Raw genomic sequence first — 12,417 nt, 5'->3', positions numbered from 1 at the left:
CGTGTGACTGGCAGAGAAAGGGCTTTATTCCCCTAGTTTATCCTTTAAGACAATCTGCAATTTGTAATCTGAAAGCTGTGTGTACGTGGAGTGTGTGTATGTGTGTGTGTACGTGGAGAGTGTGTATACGTGGAGAGTGTGTACACGTGGAGTGTGTGTATGTGTGTGTACGTGGAGAGTGTGTATACGTGGAGAGTGTGTACGCATGGAGTGTGTGTGTTGGGAATAAAGGGAGGTGTGGAGGAGGGATTATGTGGAGGGACCAGCGACTGATTTACATTCAGGGACCAGTAAATTCGTACATAGACTCTACAAAAAATATATAAATAATTATCAGTTGATAAGACAAACAAACCTTTTTTAGACTGTTGGTATGTAGCTGTCAGTATGTAACTGTCAGCATGTATCAATCACATGTATCAGTCAGCATCTATCAGTCAGCACTTATCAGTCAGCACGTATCAGTCAGCATGTAGTAGTCTAATAATACAGAGTTGTCAGTCTAGGTCTCTTTAGTGTAAAATTCTTGTCAAATTTACTAAAACTGTTCAATGTTACCTTAATGTCAATGTAGACCTTTTTATATTTCAGCCTGCAATGTAATATTGTTACATTTACTGTTCATCACCATACCGTTCCCTAAAAGAGGGTTAAATAAGCGTACACTAATCCTATCCTTCAACAAAGTACTGAGTAAAGGGTCTGAATACTTATGTAAATGTGATTTAGAAAAAAAAACTTATAAAAACCTGTTTTTGCTTTGTCACTGTGGGTTATTGTGTGTAGATTGATGAATTACGGTGTAACGTAAATAATTGTGCCGTCGGAAAGTATTCAGACCCCTTGACTGGTTCCACATTTTGTTACGCTACGGCCTTATTCTAAAACTGATTAAATAGTCCATCTACTACACACAATACCCCACAATGACAAAGCAAAAACAGGTTTTTAGAGGTTTTTGCTAATTTATCATAAAAAAAAAAAAAAATGGACAAATCTAATTTACATAAGTATTCAGACCCTTTACTCAGTACTTTGTTGAAGCGCCTTTGGCAGCGATTACAGCCTTGTGTCTTCTTGGGTATGACGCTACAAGCTTGGCACACCTGTATTTGTGGACTTTCTCCCATTCTTCTCTGCAGATCCTCTCAAGCTCTGTCAGGTTGGATGGGGAGCGTTGCTGCACAGCTATTTTCAGGTCTCTCCAGAGATGTTCGATCAGGTTCAAGTGCAGGCTCTGGCTGGGCCACTCAAGGACATTCAGAGACTTGTCCCGAAGCCACTCCTGCGTTGTCTTGGCTGTGTGCTTAGGGTCATTGTCCTGTTGGAAGGTGAACCTTCGCCCCAATGTGAGGTCCTGAGCACTCTGGAGCAGGTTTTCATCAAGGATCTCTCTGCACTTTCCTCCGTTCATCTTTCCCTCGACCCTGACTAGTCCCCCAGTCCCTGCTGCTGAAAAACATCCCCACAGCATGATGCTGCCCCCACCATGCTTCACCGTAGGGATGGTGCCAGGTTTCCTCCAGATGTGACGCTTGGCATTCAGACCAAAGAGAATCTTTTACTGAGGAGTGGCTTCCATATGGCCACTACCATAAAGGCCTGATTGGTGGAGTGCTGCAGAGATGGTTGTCCTTCTGGAAAGTTCTCCCATCTCCACAGAGGAACTCTAGAGCTCTGTCAGAGTGACCATCGGATTCTTGGTCACCTCCCTGACCAAGGCCATTCTCAAAACGATTGCTCAGTTTGGCCGGGCGGCGAGCTCTAGGAAGAATCTTGATGGTTCCAAACTTCTTCCATTTAAGAATGATGGAAACCACTGTATTCTTGGGGTCCTTCAATGCTGCAGGTCCCCAGATCTGTGCCTCGACACAATCCTGTCTCTGAGCTCTACGGACAATTGCTTCAACCTCATGGCTTGGTTTTTGCTGTGACATGCCCTGTCAACTGTGGGACCTTTCATAGACAGTTGTGTGCCTTTCCAAATCATGTTCAATCAATTGGACTCCAATCAAGTTGTAGGAACATCTCAAGGATGATCAATGGAAACAGGATGCACCTGAGCTCCATTTTGAGTCTCATAGCAAAGGGTCTGAATACTTATGTAAATAAAGACATTTCATTTTTTTACTGTTTTTGCTTTGTCATTATGGGTATTGTGTGTAGATTAGAATAATTGTATTTATTTAATCCATTCTAGAGTAAGCCTGTAAACGTAACATTTGGAAAAAGTCAAGGGGTCTGAATACATTCCAAAGGCACTATAGGTCTATGGAGACCTCATATGCCCTTTAAACCACGAGTACATATTCAGGTCAATTGCATGTTGCTTAAATGTAAAAATCTGCTTCCAAATCACCTTCTTTTCTCTTTGACTAGTGAATTAGTTAGTGAACTAGTTCATTATCATCTAGACTAGGCCTACTCACACACATTAATGGCAGAGTTCAGTGAGTGCACCAACTCTGGTAAAGTTGGGTTCGTCACCTACGGGTTTGATTATTTTGTGGTTGTATTTTAGATTAATTTGTGCATGCAATAACCCAAACGTCATGAGGTTGTCAGAACTTATGAAAGAGAGTGGTTACTAAACAGGAATGTGATTGAGCTCCAGTGATGTAACAACCTTCTCTCGTTGTTTTACTTTGTTCTGTGGCTGGATTAAATGGATTCCACAATCCAACAACAATACAAAACATCCACCATTACTTAATTTCTTTATTCAAGAACAGAGAAACATCACATCAAAACAGAGTTCAAAGACAAGCATTTGATATATATATAGCCTGGTCCCCCAGATCCATTTGTTCTTGTCAATTCCATTGCGGTCATTGTTTGTCATGACAACGAGTTGGTACGATAGCTGAAACTGACTGGCACTCAGGCTACAACACACCGTGAGAGAGAGTGATTAATTGAACATACATGATCCAAAAGGTTTTCAAGCAGTAAGAGACTTGAGATGTTTAAACGTCGCTTCTATTAAAACAGGGTACAAATACCACCTGCTTAAACCAGACTGACATCACTGGCGAACGCATCATTCAGTCAGTCTGGTTTAACCAGGCTAGGTAGTTTTAGTCATACAGGAGAGTTGGCAGTTACCAGACAAATCTCTCCTTCTAAAAACAGGCGACCAATTACAAGCAAATAAATCCTATTTCTCCATAGTACTATTTCACACACAGGCCTCTTTTGTTCCAACGACTCGCTCGCTAATCCACATTTCAAAGTCCTGTTCATCCTCATGGGAATAGGATCATGGCCTAACTTCAGAGAACGACTGACTAGTACCCGAAAGACAGACTAAAACCAATCTGAACTATTTCTCTTTGCAGAAGATCGTAAAAAGTGTAAAAGTGAAATTTGTTAAAACGTTGCATTGCCCCGTTCAATTGATTATTAGATATGCTTGGTCTTGTTCGCCCACACAGATAGACTCACAAAGGAAACAACGTTTGTGCAAACAGCGAAATCATTAGGAGTGTTGCTAAATTCACATGGACCCATCTGAAGCCCATTATACCTGGTCTGAGGACAATTGGTTAGGTATTTCCACGACAGTTAATATATATTTGGTACAGACCTTTAACAATTAAAAGTGTTGAGGACAAAACAACATTGCAGATGGGCCATAGGCGCTCTTTTCAATAAGGTTTATTTGTCCACAGATATTCAGTTCCTGCTGTAACACAACGCGTCACCTCATGAACACTGGGCGAGCCTTAAAGCCTTTAGTAATCACTGAAGCCTTGAATCAACTTTTCAGATGGTTCTTCGACCAGAATCCTGGTATCCGTGGTAAGTCCACCACTCTTTCACAGTGAAAGTGTCCAGCTACTGAAGTTAGCAGCGGGCCATCAGTTCCAGGTTATGGTTCAGTGTGTCTACGACGAGGCTGATGTGACCTGACCCTTGTGTACGTACTCCAGAGCTGTGGCGACGGTTCTCATGTCCATCTCAATACTGCGAGCCCAGTTCTCCACATCACCTATTTCCTGTTCAAGACAAAAACATTAAAAATTTTTTTAAAAAAGGTTAGAGGCTAGAGCTGCCTTATTAAGGGGTCAATACTAAGGACACAATGGGAAGAGTTACAACAAAAAATGTCAGAAGTTCATGAATAAGTAGCATACATGTTATAGACTATACAGTTGTTGCAGCTACTTCATACCACAAGGGGGGTGACATTATCAACTTTGTGACAAGGGGGGTGACATTAACTTTATGAGTGAGCACCTGACATTTCATCGTCAGACAGTCCTGAGAGTCATCCTCTTAATGACAAAGCATGAGTGAGCTGTGACGGAGATGGCTCAGAGCTATTTAACCTCCACTAAGCTAACATACGGAAATTGTTTTAAGATCATCAGACCATGGCTCATTTAGCTATTTGATTTTGAATTTTAGGACCCCTTTAGGTATAAAAAAAATGTATAATTTGATAAAAGATTACATTTCGCTTTTGCTACTATAGCCCATACAAACACATTGAATAACACAAATGGCAAAAAAAAGTCTAAATAAACCATAAGGAATAAGGTTTAGAAGTGTCTGTCCTATATCTAGGAGATATAAGAAAGTTCAGGAAATAAACAAATGTTGGGACACATATTGAACCCCTTATATTTGTTGGCACAAAACTACCTCCATACTTCCATTCGTTTGTATGGATTACCATCGTGTTCGTGAGAGTCTCCCCTTTCCATAGAGGGGTCATATTAGTTTGTAGCTCAAACGGTTCGGACACTACAGACAGAAGTTGGCAGATCGGATGTACCGACTTCAGACGAGTCCCGAGACACCTGTGGGGGTTGTAGAGCAAACCGATTTTCGGGATGTCTCATGGTCTGACAAACACCGCTGTTTGCAGATCTGGAAGGCCGACATCGGCGGATACGGTGGATTGATCCGGAAGGCCGACATCGGCGGATACGGTGGATTGATCCGGAAGGCGAAATAGGCGGATGCCATGATATCTCTAGCTTAAACTGATGGATTTTGATGGGGATTTTTTTTATTATGTTACTTAGATTGACGCACGGTAGCGTCAAAAGACTTAAAGATTAACAAAATAAAATCAACCTTACTCTCTCACTCTGTTCTTCCTGACCAAGCCAAGGTATATGACACATTCATAATGCACCTATAATACAGCTTCCTGGAAGGTTACAGACAGACAGAGAGAGAGGGAATGTGGTGTTTGATGTTCAACGAAAGGGTTTGGATTTCCCTCCATACCGTAGTCATCTACTGGTGTCGATGTTAACACAGACAGGCAGAGATTGGCTTAACGCTGTGTTTGAGCCTTGGTAAGAAGAACAGTAGCTCATTATCTGTGATAGATATATATATATAGCTTTGATGAGTTTGAGGCCTACTAAATGTTAAGTATCACATGTTTTAGCTAAAATGCTTTTGAACATAAGGTTTTATTTAACATGTTTGCCTGGCTGGGAATGTGGCAGGACTAAACGTACATTAGAACGGGTGAAAAAGTCAACTGAAAAGATACCCAATATACCAGTTTGTTTTGTTCCCAAAGGAAAGTTATATTGTACTTCTCTTCAGATTTGAAACACTCATGGGGGGGGCTGCTATCATTCGACAAACATAAAAGGATTTAGGGAAAATGGCTACTAATCTAAGACCATACTGTGTAGTGTGTGTACCTTCAGGGCCTGGTTGAATCCTTCCACCATACTGATCCACTGAGCGGTCTGCTTGGAGAACTGGCTGGCCTGCACCTGTAACGTCTTCACCTCATGGTCCAGCTTCCTCTGGTTCACATACGCCTGGGCCACCCTGGAATTAAACATCACACACAGCAACTGTAAGATTAGTACAACAAGATTTTAAGGAGGCATGGAGATCAGAAGACTTCACATGAGGATAATAATAATAATAATAATAATAATGCCATTTAGCAGACGCTTTTATCCAAAGCGACTTACAGTCATGTGCGCATACATTTTTACGTATGGGTGGTCCCGGGGATCGAACCCACTACCCTGGCGTTACAAGCGCCATGCTCTACCAATAGAGCTACAGAGGCCTAAGCAACATTTAATAAAAGGTTGATCTGATGACATCTTATGGGCAAAGACATTCTATTGGATATTGGAAACGGAAGAGAAATTAGACCGAAAGCAGTGGTTAAGAAAGTGTAAAAATATGTCCTTATGAAATCCTTCATAACAAAAATAAAATAAAAGGTTGGTTTCTACACTTGACTTTATCCTCCTTTCGTTAACTGTAATTGAATGTAGTGTCGCAACCGAGGTGGTCAAGTCCAAATGTTTCCATTAGATGCTATTCTTTGGTTTCGCCACTAGATCAAGCTTCCTGCCATCCAGAACCTCTAAACTATGCGTTGTCAGAGGAAGGCCCCAAAAAAATTGTCAAAAAGACTCCAGCCACCCAAGTCATACACTGTTCTCTCTGCTACCGCACGGCAAGCGGCACCAGAGCGCCGAGTCTAGGTCCAAAAGGCTCCTTAACAGCTTTTAACCCCAAGCCATAAGACTGCTGAACAATTAATCAAATGACTACCCGGACTATTTGCATTGACCCCTCCCCTTTTTTTGTGCCGCTGCTACTCACTGTGTATTATCTATTATCTACGTATAGTCACTTTTACCCCTACCTACATGTACATATTACCTAAATTACCTCGACTAACCTGTACCCCACACATTGACTCGGTACCGATACCCCCTGTATATAGCCTCATTATTGTTCTACTTAAAAAGACAAAAAACTTTATTTCGTAAATATTTTCTTCACTCTTATTTTCTTACATTTTAGTCATTTAGCAGACGCTCTTATCCAGAGCGACTTAAAGTTAGTGAGTGCATACATTTTTCATACTGGCCCTCCGTGGGAATCGAACCCACAACCCTGGCGTTGCAAACGCCATGCTCTACCAACTGAGCTACAGCATTGTTGTTAAGGGCTTGTAAGTAAGCATTTCACATTAAGGTCTACACCCATTGTATTCAGCACAAATAACATTTGATTTTAATTAACTTTTGTACTACTGAAATATTACCAGGGTGTACAATGTGCTGTGGAGTCACATGCCATCATTGGTTAACACAGTGATTGAAGGCTAAGCACACAGACAGGTTTTTTTTAGTCCAGGATTAAATTTAATCTGTGACGGGGAAATTTGCAGGCATTTTCTGTTATAAAATCGACGATTGCTTAGTAAGGAAGATAGGGGATTTCTATTGGAGAAGCAGTGTCCGCCTATCACGCCTGTAGGCGATATCATGGAGACGTTAGCTACCTAAGATCATGTGCAGAAACACATCGTCGGGTATAACGGTCAAGTCACTCCGAACTGCGCATGTGCATGCCGTCCACTCGATATAAAGTTGTTTTTGACGAAAATGAAAACGTGTCAGTTTGTCACTTTTATGAGGATGTAGTAATGGCATGGTTCAGCTACTTAAAACATGGGTTTTAATCTATGTTGTGCCTTCAGAAATCGAGAAAATGAACTACTAAGGAATCAGTTCAATTCTCTCATTGACTTCTCAAACCCCGGTCCGGTATGCAGAGTCTGCTTCACAAGTGTTGCAATGTTGGGTTTAAAAACCTCTGTGACAAAAAGCTATAAACCAAGGCTACAGTTCAAATACAAGACGGTAGCTAAACACTTTCAATGCAGGTTACAAAACAGGCCTAATTGGTCACGTGTCAAGGCATTTGATCGGAATTGGCCGAGTTGAACAGCTGAATGATGGGTACATAAAAACAGGGGTAGGGCCCTATAAAAAAAATCAGTATTGCGGACGGAATCCCGACAATAAAACGGAATTTAACAATATATTTAACTTGTTTGGAAATCAAATAAAGCTATTGAACAGAAATGAGAAAAATGCATTCATTTGCCCAAGTGAATCATAAGACGAACAAACTGCATCAGTGATTCCTATTTTCATGCAACTTTCTGAAACGGCACAGGAATGACCCTGTCTGAGTGGGTGTGTGCGGTGCGTACACCGTGTAGCCGTTAGCGATGATGCTAATGATAACATTATTCTGGTAGAGATGGAAAGGCTTTCCCAAAAACCTTCTCAATTAAATGTTAACAACAAAGTAGCCTATGCATACATGGCAGAATAATATTATGATTATTTGCATCAATACAGTGGCCATTTGTTTTGCAAACTCTGCAATCACATGAGCCCTACAACAACACCGCTTAACCAAACAAAGGTATCTTCCTGGTGCCCACTTGCATTAAAGGGTAACTACACACAAAAATCGAATTTTCGGGAAGAAATCCCAGACCTAAAAAAAGTATCCTGATGCAGTTTAAACATTTTTGTGGACTTAGAACATTCAATTGTTAAAAAAAAAATCAAATACAATAAAGTGAATGAGAGCGAAAACTGAAACTGTGAAAAACTAAATGGCGAAAACCGAATTTGGGAAAAACAAAACGTAATCAGGCAAAAAATAAATACAGATTTTATAGGTCCCAACAGGGGTAAACAACACAAGCTAGCTACTGGCCATTATTCACATACCCAACATTGAGGTGGTCCACCAAGGCTTCTGTTAGACAGGTGGCCGCAGCAATTGCCTCTCGTCTGCGTCTCTCTGAGCAGGGCAAAAGAAAACAGGAGTGTATTCATTACGTCTTGCAACGGAAACCGTTTAACAAACAAATTGAAACAAATCGAGCAAACGGAACAAAACAGGGAGGGACCTACCTGAATTTGTCCAATCTAAACTCATTTTCGTTGCAAAACGTTTACAGTTTGGAGTAAACAGTTTCTATTGCAAAACGTTTTGCAACAACAGAATAGGCGTAATGAATACATCTACAGAAAACGTTTACCGTTTAAGAACCAAACGGAATGCAAACGGAGCAAAACGGGAGTTTCTTGCTATTGGACAAATTTAGGTAGCCGCCACCACTAGAATCGGCGGAATGAATACACCCCACCTATCATGTCATGGGTGGAATAGCATAACGTAGCTAGGTTAGCCATCAAGTTAAGAACACGCTAACGTTAGCGTTGTAATATTCATATGTGTCACCATACTGAATTGTAATTGGATGCATCATACTGTGCAATGATTGGTTAAGACCACCCAGGTGGTGAGGTCATTCTAAGATGATCATGGCCAGAGACACATGGACATGCACGTTATAGCTAGTTAATAAAGAGGTACGTTTATAAATATCCTGTCGTCCTGCATTTTATTATTTTGTACAAAGCGTACAAAACAAGACATGGTGTCAGAAGTGGGATACATACAACAGGCCTGGAGTTACCGGCGAGAACACAGCGCTGGTCACATCATCCCCGCTGGGCAGACGGAGACTACAGACTGTGAAATCAACTACGCTCAAATCGAAAAGGAGCTGTACGCCATTCTGTTCGGATGTAAGCGTTTCCATCAGTATGTCTATGGACGACAAGTCATTGTGGAATCAGACCACAAGCCCCTCGAGTCAATCATGAGGAAACCGTTAGCCGCAGCCCCGCCAAGGCTACAGAGAATGATCCTTCAACTACAAAAATACGACTTCACAATCACTCACCGTCCAGACAAAGACATCCCTGTCGCAGACACACTCTCCAGGAAGTTTCTTACCTACAAGGACAGCAGCCTCAGTGAAGGCATGGACATGCAGGTGCACACTGTGTACAGCAACTTACCAGTTAGTGACACAAAACTGAAGGAGATCCGAGCAGAAACAGAAAAAGACACACAACTCACACAGCTGAGGAAAGTCATACAGTCAGGATGGCCTGAGGAGAGGAGAAAATGCCCTCAGAGCGTCTCAGAGTTCTGGAACCATCGTGACGAACTATCACAGATCAACGGAATCATTTTCAAAGGAGAGAAAATCATCATTCCTACCAGTCTCAGAGAAGAGATTTTGACAAAGATCCATGCTGGACACATGGGCATGGAAAAGTGCAAACAGAGAGCACGGGACATTTTGTTTTGGCCCGGAATGTGCAAACAAATAGAGGACATGGTTGGTAAATGCCCCACGTGTCTTGAACGACGCCCCTCGAACACCAAAGAGCCAATGTTACCTCACCGTATCCCAGACCGACCCTGGCAGGTCGTGCGCAACCGATCTGTTCACGTGGAACAACGAGGACTACATTATAACAGTGGACTACTACAGCAGATACTTTGAACTCGACAAGCTTCACAGCACCACATCTGCAGCTGTGATACACAAGCTGAAAGCAGCCTTTGCCAGGCATGGCATTGTAGAGACTTTAATATCTGACAATGGGCCCTGTTACAAATCAAATGAGTTTGAATCCTTCACAAAAGCATGGGAGTTCACACACGTCACCACAAGCCCACATTACCCTCAAAGTAATGGCCTTGCTGAAAAATCTGTGCAGATCGCTAAATCACTCATGGACAAAGCAAAAGCAGACAAGAGAGACCCTACCTCAGTCTCCTTGAATACCGCAACACTCCAGTTGACAACCTCAAATCACCAGCCCAGCTGTTGATGAGCCGCAGACTTCGCTCAATCCTCCCCAGCACCAACCAGCAGCTGCAACCTGAGGTCGTCAGCTAGCTCAAGGAAGTGCATGCAAAACGTGCACAGAGACAGCAACAGCAAAAGCGATACTACGACAGGTCAGCCAGACCACTGCCACCACTGAACGAATGAGAGTCAGTTAGAATCCAGGAGCATGGCTACTGGAAGCCAGCAGTCGTCATCCAACCAGCTGACACTGAACGTTCATATCACGTTCGCACCGCAGAAGGAGCGGTGTACCGCCTCAATCGTCGTCACCTACTGAACACAAAAGAACAACACACTGACGAGATGAACTGTTCCCCTGAAAGAGAACGGGATGGACTAAACACAGACACAACACAACATACACCATACTTACCTGCAACACCACAAGAACTGTTGACTGACACAGAAGCATGCTCAGCTTCATATCACACAAGGTCAGGAAGAGAGGTCAAGCCTAGAGCTGTCCTAGACCTGTGAAATGTCAAAGGGTGTAGGCGGATCGCTGCCCTAAAAGAGTTTCCAGACTGTAAACTTGTTATTGAAAGTTAACTTGAAATGCTTTGGTATTGTATTTGTTTGATATGTTGAGATGTCATTGCTACAGTGAAAAGCTGAGTTGCTGAGAAATATTTGTTCTAAAAATAACAATATGCTGAATCATTGTTTGTCTGTTATGTTGATGCAGTTGGTGCAGTTTAAATGGTTACTTACCTCGAGTTCAAACTACAGAGCATATATTCAAAAGAAACGCTTTATTGTTCCACATATTTTTTCTTTTTTTTAAAAGAAGGGGGGATGTAATATTCATATGTGTCACCATACTGAATTGTAATTGGATGCATCATACTGTGCAATGATTGGGTTAGACCACCCAGGTGGTGAGGTCATTCTAAGATGATCATGGCCAGAGACACATGGACATGCACGTTATAGCTAGTTAATAAAGAGGTACGTTTATAAATATCCTGTCGTCCTGCATTTTATTATTTTGTACAAAGCGTACAAAACAAGACAAGCGTCTTCTAGTTAGCTGTGTTCGCCCAAAACTTGAGTAACCCTTGGAGTAAATGTACAGTATATAACCACACACACACACATACATATATATATATATGCGGTATAACGTCGATTCCAGGGGCTAGTTAGCGAACTGCCTGACCCTGGGCGTCAGTACGAGTTCAAATACTAGCAGAGGCAACTCGTCGTTGTCGTCCAGAGCTAGCTAACTATAAATCCAGTTATCGTCACGAAATTCACAATTTGCTTGACTCATGCATTTCTAACGGTTGTTTGTTGTTATACGTTCAGAACCTTGTTGCTGCAGCTAACTAACTAGCTAGCTAATTTTCCTAGCTGTTGTTTTTAGCATAGCTAGCTAGCTGCAGCATCACACTAGACGTTATTTCCCCTCACCTTGGAGTTCTTTTCTCTCGTTCTGCTTAGCTTGGTGCTCCTTCAATAAACGAGAAAGCATTTTTACTTTATTTTTCGCTACCTTAATTTATTTGTTCAATATATTTTCATTTATCTAGCAGGGACATGAGAGCTAGCAGGATTTACAGCTGTTGTCACACGAGACCACGTAATGATGACCAAGTGCGTTTCTCGTAGGATCAGTTTGCCATCCCAAAGCTGAAATTGCCCAAATAACGCAATATTGACTTCAGATCCGTTTTTATTTCTTCTTTGGAGTTTAACGGCGGTTGGCATCCAATATGTTGCATTACTGCCCCCAACTGGACTATAACATACATCCATTGTACTTGGTGATAAAAAATTTTTTGGAAAAGGGAAGATAAAAAAAAGAAACACCCTACCAACTAACCCGACACTCATTAAAAACCCACTACCTCCTTCCACTACTTTGACCCTATCTGCTCCTGCACCAT

The 12,417-nt window shown here is 41.9% G+C and overlaps 1 protein-coding gene across 1 annotated transcript; it reads right to left on the bottom strand.

The window, feature by feature from the left end:
• Nucleotides 1-2,700: 2,700 nt before the first annotated feature.
• Nucleotides 2,701-12,197, bottom strand: bloc1s1 (biogenesis of lysosomal organelles complex-1, subunit 1). The gene is made up of 4 exons (XM_041887292.2): nucleotides 11,942-12,197; nucleotides 8,541-8,613; nucleotides 5,673-5,805; nucleotides 2,701-3,998 (listed from the first exon to the last, which is right to left on the bottom strand). Exons 1-4 carry the CDS (start codon nucleotides 12,000-12,002, stop codon nucleotides 3,888-3,890), a joined length of 378 nt encoding a protein of 125 aa, XP_041743226.1. The 5' UTR covers nucleotides 12,003-12,197; the 3' UTR covers nucleotides 2,701-3,887.
• Between the last annotated feature and the right edge of the window lie 220 nt (nucleotides 12,198-12,417).

Source organism: Coregonus clupeaformis, chromosome 10 (genome assembly GCF_020615455.1).
Source record: "Coregonus clupeaformis isolate EN_2021a chromosome 10, ASM2061545v1, whole genome shotgun sequence".
Lineage (NCBI taxonomy): Eukaryota > Metazoa > Chordata > Actinopteri > Salmoniformes > Salmonidae > Coregonus > Coregonus clupeaformis.
This window is presented reverse-complemented; position numbering and strand designations above follow the sequence as displayed.

Bases quoted from the DNA above. Each gene is read 5' to 3' on its own strand.
- bloc1s1 (XM_041887292.2), bottom strand. From the start codon at position 12,002: ATGCTTTCTCGTTTATTGAAGGAGCACCAAGCTAAGCAGAACGAGAGA. The intron at 8,614-11,941 runs GTGAGGGGAAAT...TGCCCTGCTCAG, and splicing joins CGAGAGAAAAGAACTCCAAG to AGAGACGCAGACGAGAGGCA. The intron at 5,806-8,540 runs GTATGTGAATAA...GTTTAATTCCAG, and splicing joins GTGGACCACCTCAATGTTGG to GGTGGCCCAGGCGTATGTGA.